The sequence below is a fragment of the Neophocaena asiaeorientalis genome, unplaced genomic scaffold, assembly GCF_003031525.2.
Source record: "Neophocaena asiaeorientalis asiaeorientalis breed wild unplaced genomic scaffold, Neophocaena_asiaeorientalis_V1.1 scaffold438, whole genome shotgun sequence".
Taxonomy (NCBI): domain Eukaryota; kingdom Metazoa; phylum Chordata; class Mammalia; order Artiodactyla; family Phocoenidae; genus Neophocaena; species Neophocaena asiaeorientalis.
In genome coordinates, this window is record NW_020173491.1 from 4,608,348 (window position 1) to 4,633,222 (window position 24,875).

The 24,875-nt window shown below is 34.9% G+C and overlaps 1 protein-coding gene across 8 annotated transcripts in view; it reads left to right on the forward strand.

Moving 5' to 3' along the window:
• CHD9 (chromodomain helicase DNA binding protein 9) overlaps window positions 1-24,875 on the forward strand; it is a 244,148-nt gene that overhangs the window by 145,528 nt on the left and 73,745 nt on the right. For all 8 annotated transcript variants that reach the window (XM_024747342.1, XM_024747341.1, XM_024747344.1 and 5 more), the window contains 9 exons: window positions 1,205-1,351; window positions 2,270-2,338; window positions 2,422-2,477; window positions 3,160-3,277; window positions 6,137-6,223; window positions 6,631-6,768; window positions 15,919-16,040; window positions 19,196-19,439; window positions 23,342-23,518. In XM_024747342.1, coding sequence (XP_024603110.1) covers window positions 1,205-1,351; window positions 2,270-2,338; window positions 2,422-2,477; window positions 3,160-3,277; window positions 6,137-6,223; window positions 6,631-6,768; window positions 15,919-16,040; window positions 19,196-19,439; window positions 23,342-23,518 — 1,158 coding nt within the window. The remainder of the gene's footprint in view (window positions 1-1,204; window positions 1,352-2,269; window positions 2,339-2,421; window positions 2,478-3,159; window positions 3,278-6,136; window positions 6,224-6,630; window positions 6,769-15,918; window positions 16,041-19,195; window positions 19,440-23,341; window positions 23,519-24,875) is intronic.

Below are 24,875 nucleotides of genomic sequence, written 5' to 3' on the forward strand. Positions count from 1 at the left end.
ATGGCTAAGAGATGGTGACCCATCCTAATTGAGGCATGGAATTTTTCTACTACATTTGGCTGAGCTACCTCACCACAGTAGTGCCTTTCTTTCTCTCAATATTCCACTACTCTCAAGAGAAAGAGGCACTGCATCCTTTCTGGATGCAAATAACAGTTTGTACCCACACTGCTGCACTGATTCAGTTTTGTCATGGCAACGGAAGTATGAAAGACCTCCCAAATTGAAGACATTGGCAGAAACCAAAAGGAGAACACATGGGTTATTCTTTTGATTGCATCTGGGGGGAATGTCATGGGAGTTACTAAATACACAGAAGAATAGTAAAAGGAAGAAGGAATATTGAGCAGTAGAACAGTTGGCTGAGATGCCTCCATCCACGAGATTTTAGGGAGGTGAGCAAAAGCAAAACCTAAGTCCTTTGGGATTTTCAAGCCATTGTGAGATTTGTCTTTATAGTGGGAACATCAAATATTTGATATTTAGGGAGGTAAGTAAAGCCATGCGCATTTGATACCTGATTTTAAATCATTCAGATTATTATTAAAATTACGTTGCTACACATAATACTATCTGAAAAGCTTACCTCTGTTTTTATGATAGTGGTGTTCTGTATTTTTAAGGGAAGCTAGTAAAGGTAGTAAAACACTGGTTCCTCCATTCACATTTAATTTTTTGGTAGATTTCATACTTTATTTTCTGTATCTTTTTTAAAACATTTAATATTATTTTGGGTTTTTTAAAATCTGTTTTAAACACAAGTTCATGGGCTTTGTGTCAAATATTATTTAATTTCTTCTTTTAGTCTTATGCCCCTGATTAATTATTTAACCAACATTCATCTGATATGTACTTTTTAGGTTTGGGGGCAAAAACTGTGAAAGTATTAATAGTTTAAAATATGTTTCTCAAGCTGTGAAATAGTTAGGTAAAAAGAAACCTTTTTATTCTTAACAATTTCTAAAGAAAAGTAATAAAGGTATTATTATTAATCATTGTTATTTGACACTTTAGGAAGTAAAACTAAAGGTTGTAAACCTTTGGCAAAGGGCAAATTATAATCTTCCTTTAATTAAAAGGAAAAAATTAGCAAAGATGAATGTTGAATACAGTTTTGAAAATTTAATGTACAAAATTGCCACACTAGAAATAATTTTTTTTCCTTTAAAATAATCATATATATGCTCCTTATCGTTCATTACAGAAAAGAAGATCAAATCGACAAATTAAAAGAAAAAAATATGCAGAAGATGCAGAAGGGAAACAATCTGAAGAAGAGGTTAAAGGCTCTATAAAAATAAAAAAGCATTCAGCTCCTTTACCTGGTGAACAGCCTTTACAGTTATTTGTGGTAAGACAGATTTTTGGATTATGACAAAATAAACCCATGTAAATTTTTAAAAATATTTTCATTATCTTTCTTCCTAAAACCTGCTCCAGCTTTTCCTCCTAGATTCCGTACTGTAATTAATAGAACCATTAGTTATTCAGATCAGAAACCTAGGGATTTGTTCTCTCTTTTATCTTTGCTTCTTCATCCAATTTTTTACATTTTTCACCTCCTAGATAAATATTCCTAAAACTCCTCCAAGCGCTATCCTTCTCGCAGTATATTTCTAAGTTACAAGCCTAATCACAGTACTTTTCCACTGAAAACTCCTCTAATGGTGTCCTAAGTCAGAAAAAAATGAAAATACACTTTTCAGCATAACTTACAAAGCCTTTTGTATGGATTTTCTAGCCTTATGTCCTTCCACTTCTCTCCACTCAGTCTTCTGGTTTTATGAACATAGTTGTCTAAATGCCATGTTTTGACACCTTTGTGTCTTTGCATATGCATTTTCCTCTTTGTAAAGTTCTTTCACTCTCCCTTGTCTGGGTTGTAAACCAACCACTCACCTGCTAGCTGAGGGATCTGGCACCTTAAACAAGAACTTATCTTCTCTATGCCTGAGCTTCCTAATCTGCAAAATGGAGATAGTACCTACTTTATAGTGTATTTGCAAGGATTAAATTAGTTGATATATGTAAAATGGTTAGAATAGTGCCTAACACATTAAAAAGCACCATATGTTTACTATGATGATGATGCCAATGATGACGAGGACAGTAACAACAATTGATATTTTTCATTTTCGTGTTCCTAACATTTAACATGGTCCCTGGAACGTGTTAAATAAATGTTTGTTGAATTTTAGTATATTCATAAACAGTGGCAACTAAAGTGTTTTCAGAATGTGTCATCATACATTTTTCTTCCCTCACATAGGAGAATCCGAGTGAAGAAGATGCTGCAATTGTGGACAAAATACTATCTTCTAGAATTATAAAAAAGGAAGTAAGTAATGATATATTACATTTTACACTTTATATTCCATGGCCTGATCATAAAAGTCATAATTATTGAATTTATTTTCTTAGATATCACCTGGAGTGATGATTGATACAGAAGAATTTTTTGTAAAATACAAGAATTAGTAAGTATTTGAGTTAGAAAAATAATAGAAAGGTATTTAAATATGAATTAATATTTTAAGTATATTAAGTTAAATTATGATTTTTATTTTATCTGCATTTAAAAATATTTTTTTACTTATTTTATAAACTTAAAAATTATTAAAAAGTGAAAAGATTTTGAAAACATTTCATGTTAAAATTGAGTGTTTTATTTTTTTCCCAGAAAACATTACTTATAAACATCAAAATGCAGTAATATTTATACATTACACTTTTACAAATTACAGACATTATCCATCATATTTATATTGTTGAACTTTTCAGATTTTGTTCAACTTTTTCTAATACTTTGGTGAAGGAAGGTATTTTAAATAAAATAACATTGGTTTCAAAACAAGTTAGCTTTCTGATCATGACAAAATGATTATAATGAAGAAATAAACTAAAAGTCATATTTTGTTACCCTTATGATTCAATTTACCATTCTGCTTCCATACGGCAAATTGCAGACCTTTAGATCACAGTGGCTTTATTTTAGTAATTATATGGAGTCTATTGACATTAAATGAAATGATGAACTACCTGTTTGTAAAGTTGAAGATAATATTTTGTTTTAGAGGCTGTGATTAAAAATAAATCTATAAAAACTCAAAACATGGTTTTCTATATCATTCTAATATCTTGCTTTTATAAAAATTTTAGCTCCTATCTTCACTGTGAGTGGGCCACAGAACAGCAGCTTCTGAAAGATAAAAGGATCCAGCAGAAAATCAAACGATTCAAATTGAGACAAGCACAAAGAGCACATTTTTTTGCAGACGTAAGAAAAAAAAAAAAGACTATTATGTGTTGAACTCTGAACACATGTAGTATTATGTATCAAAAATTTAAGTATTATTAATTTTAATTCTTAGGCTTCCTCTTACGATATTTGAATATAAATGCTATCTACATTTTTTTTCTTTCCCTAAATTTAGCTTGGAAAATAGCTAAAACAGGAACAGTGATAATTCAGAATGGTAGCTAACTCTTGTATTTTTAAATTAGCATATATTTCAATACTTTTTAGAGTTGAATGTGAGTGTGTTAATATCTTAAAGTATTTTATCAGTAGAGTTCTTCAAGAATGGAAATAGTAGCATAGTAAATAAATGGAAAAGACGATTTTCCAGTATGTGAAATATATTGCATATTTTCTGTATCATCTTTGTGTATGCATGAACAGAACCTCATTGGAAAAATTCATTAACCTTTCCAGGCTTCACTAAAAAGTCCGATGTCCTTTCCTGCTCTAAATTTTTTTTCATTTTTCTTTTAATAGACTAAAATTTTTTTATTTTACTTTTTATTTTTTTAAGGTTTTTGCTGCGTAGCACAGCATGTGGGATCTTAGTTCCCTGACTAGGGATCGAACCTGCACCCCCTTCATTTGAAGTGCGGAGTCTTAACCACTGGACCACCAGAGAAGTCCCTTAATAGACTTTTTTAGAGCAGTTTTAGATTCATGTAAATTTTTTTAACTTTTTATTTGAAAAATTTAGTACAACAAATTCCCACATATATTTTAACTAGATTCCCTAAATGTTAACATTTTACCATGTTTGTTTTGTCATTAACATTAATTCTCCTTTTGTCACTGTGCACCCCTCTCTCTCTCTTTCTGCCTCTGCCTTTCTCCCATGCACATACATTTTTTCTAAACCATTTGAAAATTAAGTCTCAATTTCAGTATTTTCTAGAAACAGTCTTACATAATAATAGTATAATTAACATTGATGTAGTACTGTTATCTCACCTTAGACTTTATTCATACTTCACTAATTGTTCCACTAATATTTTTATAGCAAAAAAAAAAAGTGTGAGTGTGTATGCTTATTCTGGTCTAGAATCCAATCCTGCAGCATATAATGCATTTAGTTGTCATGTCTCCTTTATCAGTATTTCTTTGTTTTTCATTACTTGGACACTTTTTAAAGAATTTAAGTGGTTTATTTTGTAGCACATCCCTCAGTTTGGGGTTATCTGATGTTTTCTCAGCTTCAGGTCATGCATTATTTAAAAGAACACTACAGAGATGATGCAGCAGCATTCTCAGTGTATCATATCAGGAGGTACATGATACCTATTTGCCCAGTTACTGGTGGTGGTAACTTTAATCACTAGATAATGGTTGATATCTTATGGCAGATTTTTCCACCATGAAGCTATTGTTATTTCTTTGTAATTGTAAAATCTACTTCAAAAATTTGATGACTGAAATGACCTATCAGTTTATGGATGCTGGGAGGTCCTCAAAAATTTCTCACTACCTCACTCTGATATAGAAATTTCTAATGAGCTGAAGATTTTAGAAGTACTTAACTAATAATCTTCTAGTTTTTCATGAAGATTAGGTACATTCATGACTCAGGTACAAGATAAACTGGAGCTGTGCAGATTTTCTTAGAATACCTTATTACCATTCTGGTGTTGGGCAGTGCTCTTTAACAAGTGTGTCCTGTACATGGAGATGATAGTATTGCTCAGGAAAGGATTAAGATAGTGAGGAGAACTAAAGGCAGAGCCATGGAGTACTATAACATTTAGAGGTTAAACAGAGAAGGAGAGGCAGCCAAGATAGCTGAGATGGGTTTTTGGAAGTAAGACTTTGAGGAATGGGTAGGAATTAGCCAAGCAGACAAGAGAAGGAACAGCAATCTATTCAGAAGAGAGAAAAATTAGTATAAAACCATGAAGGTGTGACAGAACATGGAGTTTGAAAAGCATCTGTTTTTGTACTCTAAAGCATGAAATCTGGGAGAGTCATTGAAGGATTTGAAGCCAGGGAGCAATATATGATTTATATTTGAAAAAGAGTGCTATGGGGACAGTGTGAAAATAAATTAAAGGGAGGCAAGACAGTAGTTGGTGACTAGTTAGGAAGTTATTTGTAAAGATCCAAGTAAGGAGTGATGAAGCAGTGAGAATGAGGAAGGAGGAACCAATTTGAGTTACAGATAAAAGTAGGATCTGTGTAAATTGATGAGTTAAGAGATGTGGGAGATTAAAAAAGAGAAGGAATCTAAGATGACTTCTCCATTGCTGGCTTGTGTAACTGGGAGTAGGGTGTGAAGTTGGTGCTGTGTTACTGTTAGCCCAGTTAGAAACTATAGGAAGAAGTGTAGGTTGAAGAGTAAATGAGTGCAGTCGAACGTGAGGTAGCTCAGAGAGTTTGCGTTTAGTTAGGTAGGAGGGTCTTGAGCACAAGAACCATCAGTAGATAGAGTGTTTGATACAAATGAGATAGGAGCCTCCAGGTCGGGTGATTAGTCTTCAACTCTTGGACCTGAGGAAAGTAGTACCTTTACAGAGGTAAAGGAGAGCCTCTTTCCAAAAGAGGCTCCCTTTCGGAAATTTTTTAAGAACACATCTTCTAGAGTAACTTACTTGTCTGGAGTACCTATGTTTTTAGTGCTGTTTAGTTGAGTTTTTTATATATAACATGGTGATTCATAATATAGACAAATACCCTAGCAATCTTTTTGGAATTAAAATGGAAGGATTCCATTTTTGGGGAAATTTAATTAAAATCAAACTTATGTGTTTGTTCTATAGTGAATAGCTAGTAAATTTGTCTTTATTTCACTTTCATCTTTCTACTTCTTTATCATATATCAACTAAGTTACTTTTTAATTTTAGATGGAAGAAGAACCATTTAACCCAGACTACGTTGAAGTAGACAGAGTATTAGAAGTCTCTTTTTGTGAAGATAAAGATACTGGTGAGGTAAGTAAATATTTGATAGAAATATTTTCTAAGTAAGTAAGAAAAACCTAAAGACTTCCAAATATTAAAGCATTACTTTTTTATTTTTTATTTATTATTTTTTTTGCGGTACGCGAGCCTCTCACTGTTGGGGCGTCTCCCGTTGCGGAGCACAGGCTCCGGACGTGCAGGCTCAGCGCCCATAGCTCACGGGCCCAGCCGCTCCGTGGCATGTGGGATCTTCCCGGACCGGGGCATAAAGCATTACTTTTTTAAAGTTAATGACCTAAAAACACCAAAAAAAGTTTCATAAGTTTTTACCAATGTAGGTTAATATATTTAAACTATTTCTGGGGATTCTCAATTTAAACTTGTTTCTTACTATTCTTTTTCAAAATGGTAAAATGAAAAAAAAAATTGTTTTACAGCCTGTTATTTACTACTTAGTAAAGTGGTGCTCATTACCATATGAAGACAGTACTTGGGAACTAAAAGAAGATGTAGATCTTGCAAAAATAGAAGAGTTTGAACAGTTGCAAGCTTCACGGCCTGACACAAGACATTTGGTAAGAACGTGCCTTAGCATCATAAAATCTTAGCACTTCTTTATTCAACAGATTTATTGTAATTTTTGAAATTTTAATTTAGTCTGGTATGCAATTAATATTGTATTTTTAAAATTACTACATAGTATCTTATATACGTTAATTTAACTGTTCCTCCATTAGTGGATACTCCAGTGTTTTGCTCTTATAAACAGTGTTACATTGAACATTGAGCCCTTGTAAGATAAATCAGAAGTATAATTGTTTGGTCAGAACATATATGCATTCAAAAGTTTGATAAGTATTTCCTTTTAAATTTCCCTCCGGAAAAGTTGCAAATACTTCTACCTCATCTTGAATTTAAAACTTTCCCACTACTTTTTCTCTCAGGTCATTTATAAAAATGTCAAGAATACCAGTTTCAGCTCTAAGCAGAGTTATGAATTCTCTATCAAAGAAAAATCCTTATTATACCCACCTTTCCCTTGTTTTCTATAAACCAGTTATTTCTTCATAACTAAATAGTTCTTCTACTTCCATAGTTGCTTTATTTTTAGAAAAACCTTTTGTATAGAATATTGTCAAATGCCTACATAGTGGGGCAGAGTCAAAATGGTGGCGTGGGAGGACATGGAGTTTGCGTCTCCCCACAACTAGGGTACCTGCCAGATGCTGGTGGGAGACCTCAACACCCAAGGAGATGGGAGGAACCCCTGAGTGACTGGGTAGGATGTGAGGGATTGTGAGGGGGGAGGAGAAGTGGAAGCTGGACAGGACTGGGGCCCCTGAGGGGTGGCTAGGAGAGGGGAGGGGTTCCCATGCCTGGAGGGACCCTCGGAGGCTTGGAGGATCAGGAGAGCGCGCCTAGCGTTTCCCCTTCCCAATCGGGCCCCAGGAAGCCTGCTGATCTCCTGGGCCGGTTCCGGCCCTCCAAGGCCCCCTCCAGACAACGTGGGTCCTAGGGATGTAGGAGGGAGGGAGGAGGAGAGGCAGTGGGAGGGACCCTCCAGGACCATGGGATCAGGGGAAGTGCCTTGGGTGTTTCCCCTGCGCTCAGCCACAGTGAGCCTGTTAGGCTTCCCGGTCTGGTCCCCTGCCTTCTGGGGGCCCCCTCTGGCCGTGTGGGTCCTAGGGGCATGGGTAGGGAAGAAGAAGAGAGGCCAACAGGGAGAGCACCATCTGCGATTGGAGGATCAGGGGGAGCGTGCCTATTATTTCCTCTGCCTACTCGGGCCCAGGGAGCCTGCTGGGGTCCCAGACCTGGTCCTCCACCCTCCAAGGCCAGAGGCACTCCTGGGCCCCTCCTGCTGTGGTTGAGCCTAAGCCTGATCACCCACCATGGCCTTTTCCAGCCCCGTGGGTCCTAAGAATAGGCCCGCCCACCACCTAAACCCTGCCCCTGCCTAAGCCCTGCCCCCCAGAGCCAAGGCCTTTTCTGGCTTTTTTTTTTTTCCCCTGCTGCCCTGCACAGCTTACAGGATCTTGGTTCACAAGCTGGGGGTCAGGCCTGAGCTCCTACAGTGGGAGCTCTGAGTCCAAACCACTGGACTAACAGAGAACCTCAGACCCCAGGAAATATTCATTGGAGTGAGATCTCCCAGAGATCCTCATCTTGGCATCAAGACCCAGCTCTACCCAGCAGCCTACAAACTCCAGTGCTGGAATCCTCAGGCCAAACAACCAGTAAGATAGGAAACAATCCCACAGTACAAGATATGTCTAACAAAGATCTAGAAGAACTAAAGAACAAACAGAGATGAACAACACAACAACTGAAATGAAAAATACACTAAAATGAATGAATAACAGAATAACTGAGGCAGAAGAACGAATAAGTGAGCTGGAAGACAGAATGGTGGAAATAACTGCCTAGGAAAAGAATCACCAAAAAAGAATGAAAAGAATTGAAGACAATCTCAGAGACCTCTGGGACAACAATAAACAAACCAACATTCAAATTATAGGGGTCCCAGAAGAAGAAGAGAAAAAGAATGGGCCTGAGAAAATATTTGAAGACATTATAGTGGAAAACTTCCCTAATTTGGGAAAGGAAATAGTCACCCAACTCCAGGAAGGGCAGATAGTCCCATACAGGATAAACCCTAGGAGAAACACACCAAAACATATTAATCAAACTAACAAAATTTAAATTCAAACAAAAAATTTTAAAAGCAAAAAATAACATACAGAGGAATGCCCATAAGGTTATCAGCTGATTTTTCAGCACAAACTCTGCAGGCCAGAAGGGAGTGGCAGGAGATTTACTTAAAGTGATGAAAGAGAAAAACCTACAACCAAGATTACTCTACCCAGCAAGGATCTCATTCAGATTCGATGGAGAAATCAAAAGCTTTACAGACAAGCAAAAGCTAAGAGAATTCAGCACCACTAAACCAGCTCTACAACAAATGCTGAAGGAACTTCTCTAGGCGGGAAATATAAGAGAAGAAAAAGACCCACAAAAACAAACCCAAAACAATTAAGAAAATGGTAATAGGAACATACATATCAATAATAAGCTTGAATGTAAATGGATTAAATGCTCCAACCTAAAGACACAGACTGGCTGAATGGATACAAAAACAAGGCCTCTATGTACGCTGTCTATAAGAGATCCACTTCAGACCTAAGGATACATACAGACTGAAAGTGAAGGGTGGAAAAAGATATTCCATGCAAATGGAAATCAGAAGAAAGCCGGAGTAGCAATACTCATATCAGATAAAATAGACTTTAAGACTGTTACAAGAGATAAGGAAGGACACTACATAATGATCAAGGGATCAATCCAAGAAGAAGACATAACAATTATAAATATATATGCACCCAACACAGGAGCACCTGAATACATAAGGCAAATGCTAACAACCATAAAAGGGGAGATAGATTGCAACACAGTAATAGGGGGACTTTAACCCCCCACTTAACAACAATGGACAAATCATCCAAATAGAAAATAAATAAGGAAACACAAGTGTAAAATGACACAGTAGACCAGATAGATTTAATTGATATTTATAGGGCATTCCACCCACAAGTGGCAGAATACACTTTCTTCTCAAGTGCACATGGAACATTCTCCAGGATAGATCACGTCTTGGGTCACAAATCAAGCCTCAGAAAATTTAAGAAAATTGAAATTGTATCAAGCATCCTTACTGACCGCAACACTATGAGATTAGAATTCAATTACAGGAAAAAACTGTAAAAAACAAAAATACATGGTGGCTAAACAATGCACTACTAAACAACCAAGAGATCACTGAAGAAATCAAAGAAGAAATTAAAAAATACATGGAAACAAATGACAAGAAAAGCCCTAAATCTGTGAGACGCAGCAAAAGCATTTCTAACAGGGAAGTTAATAGCATTTCAATCTCACCTCAAGAAACCAGAAAAAAATCTCAAATAAACAATCTAACCTTACGCCTAAAGCAGCTAGATAAAGAAGAAAAAAGAAACCTAAAGTCAGTAGAAGGAAAGAAATCATAAAGATCAGAGCAGAAATAAATGAAATAGAAATGAAGGAAACAATAGCAAAGATCATTAATACTAGAAGTTGGTTCTTTGAGAAGGTAAACAAAATTGATAGACCTTTAGCCAGACTCATCAAAAAAAAAAAAAGGGAGCGGACGCAAATCAATAAAATTAGAAATGAAGAAGGAGAAATCACAACTGACACCACAGAAATAGAAAGGATTATAAGAAACTAGTACAAATAACCATATGGCAATAAAATGGACAACCAGAAGAAATGGACAAATTCTTGGAAAGGTACAATTTTCCAAGACTGAACCAGGAAGAATTAGAAAATATAAACAGACCTATCACAAGTAATGAAATTGAAACTGGAATTAAAAATCTTCCAACAAACAAAAGCCCAGGACTAGATGGCTTCACAGGTGAATTCTATCAAACATTTAGAGAATAGCTTACACTTACCCTTCTCACACTCTTCCAAAAAATTGCAGAGGTAGGAACACTCCCAAATTCGTTCTACAAGGTCACCATCACCCTGATACTAAAACCAGACAAAGATATCACAAAAAAGAAAATTACAGACCAATATCACTGATGAGCATAGATGTAAAAATCCTGAACAAAATACTGGCAAACAGAATCCAACAACACATGAAAAGGATCATACACCATGATCAAGTGGGACTTATCGCAGGAAAAAGGATCATACAACATGATCAAGTGGGGTTTATCGCAGGAATGCAAGGATTCTTCAATATATGCAAACAATCAGTGTGATACACCATATTAACAAATTAAGGAATAAGAACCATATGATCATTTCAATAGATGCAGAAAAAGCTTTTGACAAAATTCAACACCGATTTATGATAAAAACTCTCCAGAAAATGGGCATAGAGGGAACCTATCTCAACGTAATAAAGGCCATATACAAAAAACCCACAACAAACAATATTCTCAATGGTGAAAAACTGAAAGCATTTCCACTAAGATCAGGAATAAGACAAGGATGTCCACTCTCACCACTCTTATCCAACATAGTTTTGGAAGTCCTAGTCACAGCAGTCAGAGAAGAAAAAGAAATAAAAGGAATCCAAATTTGAAAAGAGGTAGTAAAACTGTCACTGTTTGCAGATGACATGATACTATACATAGAACATCCTAAAGATGCTGCCAGAAAGCTACCAGAACTAATCAGTGAATTTGGTAAGCTTGCAGGTTACAAAATTAATGCATAGAAATGTCTTGTATTCCTATACACTAACAATTGAAAAACAGAAAGAGAAATTAAGGAAACAATCCCATTTACCTTCTCAACAAAAAGAATAAAATACCTAGGAATAAACCTACCAAAGGAAGCAAAAGACTTTTACTCAGAAAACAATAAAACACTGATGAAAGAAATCAAACATGACACAAACAGATGGAGAAATATACCATGTTCTTGAATTGGAAGAATCAACATTGTGAACATGACTATACTACCCACAGCAATCTACAGATTCAATGTAATCCCTATCAGACTACCAATGGCATTCTTCACAGAATTGGAACAAAAAATTTTACAATTTGTATGGAAACACAAAAGACCCTGAGAAAGAAAAACAGAGCTGGAGGAATCACGCTCCCCGACTTCAAACTATACCACAAATCTACAGTAATCAGACAGTATGGTACTGGCACAAAAACAGAAATATAGATCAGTGGTACAGGATACAAAGCCCAGAGGTAAACCCACGCACATGTGGTCACCTTATCTTTGACAAAGGAGGCAAAAATATACAATGGAGAAAAGACAGCCTCTTCAGTAAGTGGTGCTGGGAAAACTGGATCGCTACATGTAAAAGAATGAAATTAGAACACTGTCTAACACAATACACAAAAGTAAACTCAAAATGGATTAAAGACCTAAATGTAAGACTGGACACTATAAAACTCTTAGAGGAAAACATAGAAAGAACACTCTTTGACATAAACCACAGCAAGATCTTTTTTGACCCACCTCTTAGAGTAATGAAAATAAAAACAATAAGCAAATGGGACCTAATTAAAACTTAAAAGCTTTTGCACAGCAAAGGAAACCATAAACAAGACAAAAAGACAACCCTCGGAATGTGAGAAAATATTTGCAAATGAAGCAATGGACAAAGGATTAATCTCCAAAATATACAAACAGCTTATGGAGTTCAATATCCAGAAACAAACAACCCAATTAACAAATGGGCAGAAGACCTAAATAGACATTTCACCAAAGAAGTCATATACATTGCCAGCAAACACATGAAAAGATGCTGAACATCACTAATCATTATAGAGATGCAAATCAAAACCACAATGAGGTGTCACCTCCCACCAGTCAGAATGGCCATCATCAAAAAGTCTACAAACAATAAATGCTGGAAAGGGTGTGGAGAAAAGGGATCCCTTTTGCACTGTTAGTGGGAATGTAAATTGATACAGCCACTATGGAGGTTCCTTAAAAAATTAAAAGTAGAACTACCATATGACCCAGCAATCCCAATACTGGGCATATACCCTGAGAAAACCATAATTCAAAAAGACACATGTACCCCAATGTTCATTGCTGCACTATTTACAGTAGCCAGGATATGGAAACAATCTAAATGTCCACGACAGATGACTAGATAAAGAAGGTGTGGTACATATATACAATGGAATATTACTCAGCCATAAAAAAGGAATGAAATTAGGTCATTTGTAGAGATGTGGATGGATCTAGAGCCTGTCATACAGAGTGAAGTAAGCCAGAAAGAGAAAAACAAATATTGTATATTAACACATATATGTGGAATCTCGAAAAATGGCATAGATGAACCTATTTGCAGGGCAGGAATCGAGACGTAGATGTAGAGAACGGACATGTGGACACAGAGGAGGAGAGGAGGGTGGTATGAATTGGGAGTTTAGATTTGACATAAATACACTGCCATGTGTAGAATAGATGGCTAGTGGGAACCTGCTGTATAGCACAGGGAGCTCAGCTCGGTGCTCTGTGACGACCTAGATGGGTAGGATGGGGGGAGGTGGGAGGGCAGTCCAAGAGTGAGGGGATATAAGTATACATATAGCTGATTCACTTCATTGTACAGCAGAAACTAACACAACATCTTAAAGCAATTATACTCCAATAAAAAAAAAAGGCCTACATAAGTTAAGTACACTGATTTTTTTATTGATACATCTGTCTCTTCCCTGCTCAAAAAAAAAAAAAAACTTGAGTCAGTTATTGTTTTTTCTAGTACAAAGACTATAGAATTCTGGAAGGCGATGGCAAGTTGTGATATTTTAATAATTATATATATATATTTTTTCATGTGAATCCAGTTTGGGGAGCCAACCAAAAGAAATTCACTTTAAAGAGACATATTACGATTTTATTAAATATTTTGGCCAGTTCTCTTTCTTTTTTTTTTTGCGGTATGTGGGCCTCTCACTGTTGTGGCCTCTCCCTTTGTGGAGCACAGGCTGCGGACGCGCAGGCCCAGTGGCCATGGCTCACGGGCCTAGCCACTCCACGGCATGTGGGATCTTCCTGGACTGGGGCACGAACCTGTGTCCCCTGCATCGGCAGGTGGACCCTCAACCACTGTGCCACCAGGGAAGCCCTTGGCCAGTCCTCTTTCAAATATAATTTGGTGATAGAAATTTCTTACTTCACTAAAGAGGGAGTTTATGCATGAAAAGACAAGAACAGATCACTTTTTGATTAGCAGAGCTAATGATTAACTGCCATGAAAAATGTGGAGATGTGATGTAAGAGAAGGAAATGAATGAATTGTTCCATGGAAGAGATCATATTGTTTTTATAAGTTTTTTTTTTTCTGGTTATCTTCTTATTTTCTGGTCTTCTTAGTTTATCTCCCAATAATACCCACCGTCTATCACCAAGAACATAGCAGCTCACCTCCATTCCTTTTGACTTCTAAGTACCTTTCCTTGAGCCAGGAAACAAAAGTGTAATTAACTAATTCAGGGAGGAGTAGTCTAAAGGATATTATGAAAGGGAAAGGTATTCTTTTTGGGGTGGGGACCATGCTTCAGTAGTAACCTGATCTTTAACCTCATTAAGTAAGCTGTTTTTTTAGATCAGTGGTTCTCAGTCAGAGGTGCTTATCAGAATCACTTTTGGAACTTTTAAAAAATTAGAGATTCCTAGTTTCTATATCCTGGCTCCAGAATCAGAATATCTGAGAGTGGACCCCAGGTGTCATTAAAAAGGTGATTTTGAAGCACATGGTGGGAAGAGCCAGTGCCTTAGATATGTAATGTAGTCCTTGGTAAAGGGGACTCAGCCAATAAAATTAATCCCCTCAGTTAATGTAAAATCAACTTGACAACAGTGCTGGTTTATCAAAGTCAAATAATGTAGGAGGTAAGTGATTTTTTTTGCCAGTCTATTATTATTAAATAAAACAACATATAAAACATGTAAAGTATCTTTGATCAAATGAAATTTGTTCCTGGCCTAAACTAAGGAAACAGTGATTGGATTGCTAAAAAGAAAATTATGGAGAATATTAATTAATGTGGAAATTATTTTAAACAATAATTAGAGCAGTAGTATATGTTAATTATTTTAAAGTTCATTGGCTACCATTTAAGAAATATTTTTTTTTAGTAAACCCTAAATTTTTCATATTTGGATGCCATTATAAGAGTATTTTTAAAATGTATTTATAATTGTTTCTACAATATAGAATACAGTTTTCTGTATATTGATTTTATATCATGCAATGTTAGTAAAATCACTTCTTACTTAATCTTTTTTCTAGATTCCACAGGATTTTCCATGTAGACAAATCATGTCTTCTGTAAATTAAGAAAGTTTTACTTCTTCCTTTCCAATCTTAATGACTTTTATTTCTTGTTCTTGCTTGATTGCTCCTGTTAGAACCTGTAGTACAATGTTGAATAGAAGTGATGACAGTGGACATCCTTGCCTTTTTCTGATCCTAGGGAGAAAGCATTTAGTTCTTCCGTTTTCTGCATCTGCTGAGATTATCATATTTTTGTTTTTTAGTCTGTTGATCAACATTGATTAATTTTCAAAGTTAATCCACCTTCCATACCTGGGAAAGACCGCACTTGGTCATGCTGTATTACCCTTTTTATATATTGTTAGATTCCATCTGCTAAAATTTTGTTATGAATTTTTCATCTCTGTTCATGTGGGATATTGGTCTCTAGTTTTCCTGTAATGCCATTGTCTGATTTTGGTATCAGTTTCATAGAATGAGTTGGGACGTGTGCTTTCCTCTTCAGTTTTCTGGAAGAGTTCGTGTAGGACTTATTTGGTGTTTAGATGTTTGTAAAATTTCATCATAATGTCATATAATGTTATTCTTCTGATTATTTTAAAAGCAGTGCTTTTACCATGTATGAGATATAGGGAAGATCAAAAAATCTAAAATACGGGCTTCCCTGGTGGCTTAGTGGTTGAGAGTCCGCCTGCCGATGCAGGGAACGCGGGTTGGTGCCCCGGTCCGGGAGGATCCCGCGTGCCGCGGAGCGGCTGGGCCCGTGAGCTACGGCCGCTGGGCCTGCACATCCGGAGCCTGTGCTCTGCAGTGGGAGAGGCCACAGCAGTGGGGGGCCCGCGTACCCCAAAAAAAAAAAAAAAAAAAAAAAAAAATCTAAAATACATCATTCATTCTTTGTTTTTCCACAAAGGACCGTCCTCCTTCTAATATTTGGAAAAAAATAGATCAATCCAGGGATTATAAAAATGGCAATCAACTCAGGGAATATCAACTGGAAGGACTCAACTGGCTCTTATTCAACTGGTACAATAGGTATGTAGTATGTATTAATAGAAAAAAAATTTAATGTGTGGTTTTTTTATGTGTTCCAAAATACATTAAGTAAAAGTGGTACTGATGTTGCTACATTATTACTGTCATGGAGTGTTCATTATTGAAAATGAAGTTGTGGTTAGCTCAAGAAGATATGTACATTATAATTTAGGATTTTGACTACAGTTGCTTCCCTTTAATGTGTACCAATGAGAATAGAAGAAAGTTGATATGTTAATTCATAATTAAATTTGAAATACCTTTGTTAACATCATCAAACATCAGCTATGTTAGAGAATGTTTTTCAACTTACACTCTACTGTCTGCCAATAGTTGAATCTAGTTAGTAAGGTGTCAGCAGTTTCATCTATAAGAATTAGATAGGTTTGTAATGTACGTCTTCAAGGAAGCAGATTGTCAGCAATTGATAAGGAATAGAATACTAAATATAAGAACGTAGTAATGAATTACCCCCATTTATTATTAATATTCCAAGTTGTTCAAAATGCTTTTTGGAATATTATCTCACCTTTTTTTAGTGAGATGGAAAATTAATTGCAAAAGAAGTAAAGAATGGTATCTTGATTGAGAAAGAAGTCTGATAGTGTATATAAAAGAGCAAACGAAGGTACTATTATTAATAATAGCAAAATTTTATGACGTATTCAAAATCATTTTTCTGTGTTTTTACTTGTCACATGATTCTTCTGTTTCACTAAGTAATGGTGAGTCATGAAACTCAATCAGGTGGAGTTAGGAAAAACCTGTTATTCCACACAGTGCTCTTTCCCCTGGTTTATATTTTCTAAATGTTAATCATTTTTCCCAAGAGAATCTTCCTGGTAAAATAGTTAACAAAATTTTATTTTAATTGTCTTTTATCAATACCCTTTCCCAGTTACTTGTTTCAAACTTGTACCACTTTCCTCAAGCACTTTATCACAATCCTATCCCCTTCACTCTCTATATATGACTGCTTCATAGAGAAGCCTAGGGCCAGTAGGTGAATTCATTCAGATTCTTGCCTGTCCTCACACCCAAGCCTACAAATGTATCTCCATCCTTAGCCATTCTTACCTCTGTCCTCATATCAGAAGTTAAAAGGTGCCTCCTCAGAACCAAGACTAATGCTGCCACCTCAACTCTTGGCAGACATCTAATCCAATCTTTTCAGAACCTCACTTCAATCACTTATTATCCTTCTCTGTTATATCTTCAAACTATCTCTTAAGACTAGTGCCATCCCTTCAGTCTGTGAACAAATTTGGGTTTAACTTATATATAAAAGTAAGGAAAGGAAAGGGTAAACCTTCTCTTGGCTCTGTTTTTCCTTCAAGCCACATTGATCCCTCTTTGTAACTTCCTAGGCAAAGGTCTAGGAAGTATAGCCTGCATGAACTCTTCCCATTTTCTCATCTCCAGTTCTCCTTAAACCTGTCGTTTGACTTTTGATTCTGTATCATCTCTGAAACTCTTAATTTTCCAATCCACAAGATATTTTTTATCCCTAATTTGCTGTCTCTGCTGTGTTAGATAGTAGTTGCTAGTCCTTCCTTTTTTAAACTTTTCCCCCATTCTCACTCCCAACAGCTTCCACAGTGTGACTCTCCTAGCTCTCCAGAACCTCTGTAACTATTCCTTTCAATAGTCTTTGCTGATTCTTCTTCCTTGCCTACCCTTTCAGTGTTGTTGGTTTTTTTCTTTCCCAAAGTTGTTTTTTACTTTCTTCTCATATTACATTGTTCTCCGTAAGCCAAACTCTACTCCCCTGTGTCTTCAGTTATCAATAACATCTTTAACTAAGGCCTTGAACTCCAAGCCCATATTTGTTTACTTCTGGCTACCTTAATGTCCATCTCAATGATTCTTTAAACGCAGCATATTCAAAATTAACATTATTTCCTGTTTCTTCCATATCAAACTTATTCAAATATTTTACATCTTGGTTAATAATAACACAACTTATTTAGTCACCCAAACTGAAATCTGACTGTCATCCTACACTCCATATATCGGATTGGTCACTAAGTCCATATCATTCTAACATGTAATTAACTTTGGGATCAGTTTTCTCCTCTTGATTCCTCCTACCTTAGTCCAAATGTCGACCCATTCTTTCCTGCATTATTGCGGTACTTTCCCAGTTACTGTCCAAACTTAAGTCACTTCACCTTCTAATATTCACAGTGGCACCAGAGTAAATTTCAAGTACAAACCTAATCTCATCAGGTTTCTTTAAAAATGTTCAGTGACTCTCTCATTCATAATATTGTAGAATGATTTCTAACCTTTATTTGTGACCCCTGTTTATCTTAGTAAGATCCCTTCCCTTTACTGTTCCCTCAAAACCATATTAAATAACTTGTGGCCTCCCAGTTGATCATGTTCTTTACACTTATGCTCCTTTGCTCTGCCCTCTGGCAAAATCCTACTCATTACTGTCCTTCTCTTTGAAGGCAGTCTTATCTTCTCTCATCTCTTCTAGCCAGGGTTAGATGCTTACTCCTCTGAGGTTCCATAATAAACACTGATAATTCTTAACTGGCCATATATCATAATCATCTGTGCAGCTTATTTTAAAAATTACAGTTGCTTTTATCCTACTCCATGCACATTGAATTGAAATGTAAAGGAGAAGGCCATGGGTATCTGTTTCTTAGGCTGTTCCAATGTATAGCCAGAGTCGAAAACCAGTTCTTTATTTGTGCTTCTGTGATAGCACATTGCATGACTGTTTATTTATTTATTCATATGTCTGCTTTTCTAATAGATACAAGCCCCTGGAAGGCAGAGAACATGTTCTATTTCTTTTGTATCCCATCTTCTCATACTATCCGTGAGATACAGAAAGCATTTAATAAATGTTTCCTGAATAAATAACATATTTAGTTTGCCTTGCTCTTGCCATTTCGTTCTTTTAAAAACCCAGGTATCTAACAGGTGGTATCTTTATTTTGGAGCTACAAAAACCTATAGTTGTCCCTTTGCAATATTATAATAAAATTATAATCTTTAGCCAAATCTGCACTTCAACGTTATAAATGCAAGTATTTTAACTTGATCACTGGTTATTTTTTTTAATATTTATCTTTTAAAACATTGTAGTATACAGAAAACCCCAAAATCTACATGGGTAATATATTTGTTTATTTCAGACGAAACTGCATTTTAGCAGATGAAATGGGTCTTGGCAAAACCATTCAATCAATTACATTCCTCTACGAAATCCTTCTGACTGGTATAAGAGGACCTTTCCTGATTATTGCTCCACTTTCTACTATTGCAAACTGGGAGAGAGAATTTCGTACGTGGACTGATATTAATGTTGTGGTTTATCATGGGAGCCTGATTAGCAGACAAATGATACAGCAATATGAGATGTACTTCAGGGACTCACAGGTGTGTTATTGGTGATGTTTTTTTGTTGTTTGAAAGGTCAGGTTTGCAAAAGATAAGCATTACATATTAATTACTTTCAAATTTATGATAGATTTTAATTGCCTACTTAAATCTTAATCTGATCTCTTTATTCATCATATTTATTTTACAATAAATTTTAGTAGCTGAAGAGAAAAATGACAGAAGTAGCCAAGTTCACGCTCTAGTTCACTGGAAGGAAGTATGCTGATTTATACAAATGTACAAATTTGATTGTATACTTAATTTTTCAACTAGAATAATTGTTTTACTAATTGTTTTCAACTACACATTAACTTTATTTTAAAAATAATGTGTCTCTTTGATCATCCTCCAGTTTTTTTCCTCCATTTTAAAATTTACATCTTCAGTGACCACCATGGGTTTGAATGCCCTTTGAGGTGAAACCATAGGTTCTCTTGTGTGTTCAATGAATTTTGATTTTAGACGGTTTTTAAAAATTTGGTTTGTTTTGTATATTGGTACAAGCATACGTCTGTATTTTTCTACCCTTTGGATTGGTTATTTCATTACTCTATTGCTTTGATGGTTTTCTTCTTCCCTATATCCTAGGGGCACATTTTCCATTTTACTTTGGCCAATTACTCTTTAGGAAGGAATACCTATTTTTCTGCTAAATACACAGATCATAAAATTGAGATGACATTATAAGAAAGAATTCCCTAGCAGAAGGTTAAGACTAGAAAACATGAAGTTCCGAGTTGCAGTTTTGAGTGGTAGTTTGACTCTTCTTAGGTAAAACTTTTATTAAGAAATAAGAAACAAAATTAATTAAAACAACTCACACAAAATTGTATTTTTTCATTGGAAAAGGTTATGGCACTCTGCCTCAATATAGCACCTTAATATTTTATTTTCTTTCACTGATTCTTCTGTTTTATAAGGACCATTATAACATATGGCCAGGTCATGGGATATGATACAGGTTAAGGTAAGGTAAGGTTAAGGCATAGCCTTCTACTTTTGCCTCCCAATTACAACTGATTTTCTACTTATTTGAGGCTGAATACCAATAAAATTAATTGATATTTTCCTTTAACCTCATTTCCCTTCTATGGTTGAAATAATTAGATTTCTATGAAATTAAGTATGTCTACAATCAGTTGTACTGAAAATTAATTACCCTTGCACCTTTGGAGCCTATGACATCTTAGTTAAGTTATAGTTTCATTTCCTTCCATAATGTTTTATTATTCTTAATTGTACATTTATAGAATTTTAGAGCTCTATGATATCATTAAAATCATTTAGTTCAATCTCATTTTTTAAAGGTACATTAAAATATTGGAAGTTTAAGGATTTTTAACAAGGTTACAGTTTTAATATATGTGTTGTATGAGTTGGGTATAAATGTGAGCCAGAAGCTGAAAGATTCTTGATGTGTTGTAAACTGAATAGTATATATTAAATTATATTTTTATGCTAAATGTTATGCATTCTAGAAGAATATTATGTGAAGGGTTTAAAATTTCAAGAGGTAAAGATGTCTTGTAATGAGCTAAGTAGCTCTATACTTCAAACATAGAAATAATTTTCAGAGTTAATTCTTTCAAATATATTTTAATATAAATTAAATGAACATTTAACTTCTGCTTTTTCCAAGTTATTAAATAAGCTTGAAATCACATAAGTAGTAAAATGATGTTGTAATTTTCTCAATTGCCTTGGAAAAAGTAACAGATAGTAACACTAATATCCACAGGCATTTATTGAGTGTTTACCATGTGCCGGGCATTATGCTAAACAGTTTGCATGTAGTATTTCACTTAATCTTTGTAATATCAAAGATTAATATCAAAGATTAATTTATCACCTTGTAAATAGGTGATAATATCATACTTATTTACAAATGAGGAAACCAAGGTAAAAAGAAGTGATGTAGTTTCCCCTAAAATCACAGAGCAAAACTGGGATTAATAAACCCAAATCAGTTAGACTCAAGAGCCGTTGTGCTTAAACACTGCAATATTACTCTCACTGAATGCATTGTATCCCAGGTTTTTAGAGCTGTGTAAATACCATAGACTTATACTTTATAACTATCAATATTTTAATAATATTCTACTGGAGCTATTGTTCATCTTAATGGACAGCAATCAATGTGAATTATTCTAAAATTAGTGTAATTAAGTTGATAGGAATTAAAATCTAAATCAGATCACATGATCCTTCTTAACCATTCATTTCTTCTAATCCCTAATAGTTTATAATTTTCAGTCGCATTTAAACATTCTCTTCACTTGGATTCCAGTACTTTATACTGTCCTATGTCACCACCTATTCCTTCTGAAGCCCTCTTTAACCAATTTCTTCTTGTCTTCCCATATCTAATCTTGGGGGTGACCCAGGGCTCAGTCTTCAGACTTTTTATATCCATACTCATTCCATCAGAGATTTCATTCAGTCACACAACTTAATTACTATCTGTACTGCTGGAGACTCCTAAATCTATTATCACCAACTCTAACCTCTTTCCTAAATTCCAGAGTCATATGCAAATGCCTACTCAATTACTCCACTTGAATATCTAATAGACAATATCTAGTCTCAAACATAACATGTCCAAAACCAAAATCCTGTATTTCCTCATTGTAGTCAATGGCAACACCAGCTTCCAGTTGAGCGAAAAAGTTTAGTCAGTTGAATCCTCTCTTTATCTCACTCCACTCCTATCCATTAATAAATCCTGTTGGTTCTACCTTCCAATTAAATCCAGAACTGAGCACTTCTCATGACCTCCATTGAAGATCTCTTGCTTGGATTACTACAGCAGCCTCTTAACTGGTTTCTATGATCCTGTCCTTGGCCTTTGTCAGACTATTTTTACCAGAACAGCCAAGGGATTCTTTTTAAACATATGTCAAATCATGATACTTCTTGTCTCAAAACCCTCCTATAGCTTCTTGCTCACCGTAAGAGCCAGAGTCCTTACCACAGCTTTTAAGGCCGTATATAGCCTCATCCCCTCCATTCTCACTGGATTTCAATCACTCTGGGTTTCTTGCTATTATTTGAATACTGCCAAAGATACTCCCACATTACAGCATTCACACTCTCTATTTCTACCAAGAATTCTTTCTCTTGCAGATCTCTAGATACTAACATGGCTTCCTCCCTCATCTTCAGGACTTTGCTCAAATGTCACTTCTTAATGATGGCCTCCTAGTCACTCTAAATAAAATGGGAATGGTCACCTCCAACCCCATACTTCCTACTCCCCATCCCTGTTTTATTTTAGTCTATGACTTCTGTTACTTTCTTAGTTTTTTTTTCAATTTTTGGTGGGTTTTTTCTTTGTTTTTCTTAGTGGCTATGTCCTATATTTATTTGAGTCATCGGAATGTAAGTTCCACTTGGATAATTATTTTTGTCTGTCTTGTTTCCTACTATATCTCCAACAACTAGAACAGAGACACTCAATAAATACTTGCTGAATGAATGACATAAGTGGCCAATTTTTATATTAACTACTTATCTGCAGTTATATGTGTGGAGTCATGGATATAAGTAATAAGCATTAATACTGAAATTTCATTGGCTAGATTTTATAATAACCATTTCTTTTTTGACTTAACATTGTTATTACAACTCTTAAAAATTATAAAATGTTTTATCAAGGAATACTTATTTGGATATAGTTATTAATTGTATAATTTTTAACAACATTCTTGAAGACAGCAATCTAATACAGTTTTAATGCTAAAGTTCCTCATTTTAAGGGAGTGTCTGTGCATACATAAAAGTTTCAGTGGAAAATATTTTATAGCAGATGTCATTAAATGATTTTTATGCTGCTTGACAGGAATTAAAAATTATGATCAAGACATTCTAGCAAATTATTGTATTTGGTAATAAATTTCTAGGGGCGAATCATTCGAGGAGCTTACAGATTCCAAGCCATCATCACCACTTTTGAAATGATTCTTGGAGGCTGTGGAGAGCTTAATGCAATTGAATGGCGATGTGTGATTATTGATGAAGCACATAGGTTAAAAAATAAAAACTGTAAACTTCTAGAAGGTCTGAAACTCATGAATCTGGTAAGTAACTTAATGTCATTTTTATGACTTCTGTTTCTTAGCTACATAGTAAAAAGAGCTAATGCCAAAAACATTCCTTTTTTTATTTTAAAATACAGATTTCTGATTTCTATCTGTGATAATTAAGATTATTTTGCTTTAATTCATTAGTAAGGGGGAAAGAATCTCATCTGTTTTCTAAGACTTAAATTTTTTAGTTTTTTCCTCCAAAAAGCTTTAGTAATTAACTGCTGGAATTAAAAAAGAGAGAGAGAGAAACCTCTGTAGAGTGTCCTATTGAAAGAAATAAAACTACAAGTTTTAAGGCAGAAATTCCTCAATAAAAAGCCCTTTCACCAAAGTTATATTATTCAGATCATTTATGATAGAGGGATAAAGTTTCTACACAATTCTACGTACTTAGCATATATTTATTATAATTAATGGGATTTTTGAAAGTCATTAGTGTGTTTGCTTTAAAATCAAATCATTTTGTGTTTTTTAATATTTTGATTTAATTAACATCACATAATTAGTACATGAGCACTTGAACAAATGACTCAAAGATATAGAACTACATACAGTAAAACACTAAAGTGCTCCTTCTTACTCTTCATCCACGCCCACCCATTCTCTTCCCCTCCTTACTCCAATATTTGCAGATTGGTATATATCTGTCTAGACTGTTTCCTAATATTAAATACTTATGCAGACATACGGGTACATATACAAATATTCAGGTTAGGAATTTAGAGGTATTGTCAAATCAAATTTCAAATACTTTGTGCTATTATCATTAAAAATATTTTATTTCCTGTTGTTACTATGATGTTTAATTTGTAATGCAGTTCTAGTTTAGAAGTATATTCCAATCAGCCCTTCACATTGTTGGTTTGTAGTTTTAATGATTTAAGAATTTGTTCTTGTGTAAGAAGTCAAGTGATGATCTGCCAAATTATAAAGAATGAGCACTGTTCTCTGTACAAATTACCATAACAAGAATGGTTGAGTAACCCCCAAAATGCCCTCTTTGTTCTTTAAAATGTCTGTTTCCTTGAAAAAAAAACCTAAAATATGCTTCTTAATTATTTAGAATTTTTCTTTCAAAAGCAATAGGTAAGAATTAATAGCAGACAAAGTAAACTATTATGAGAATGATACAGAGTTTTTAAAAAGTGATTGAGAAAGTAAATTAATGATGATGTATGGATAGAGATGTATTGGGTTGACTCTTGAAAATTATGGTCAGAAAAAGATTTGCTTTTCAAACACTGAAACATTTGATAACCTATGTCAGCTTTCGTATAATTTTAGTACTGTGGTGTTTGACATGAACACTATAGTACATGTTATTGACATGTTATTCTTGTTTTATATA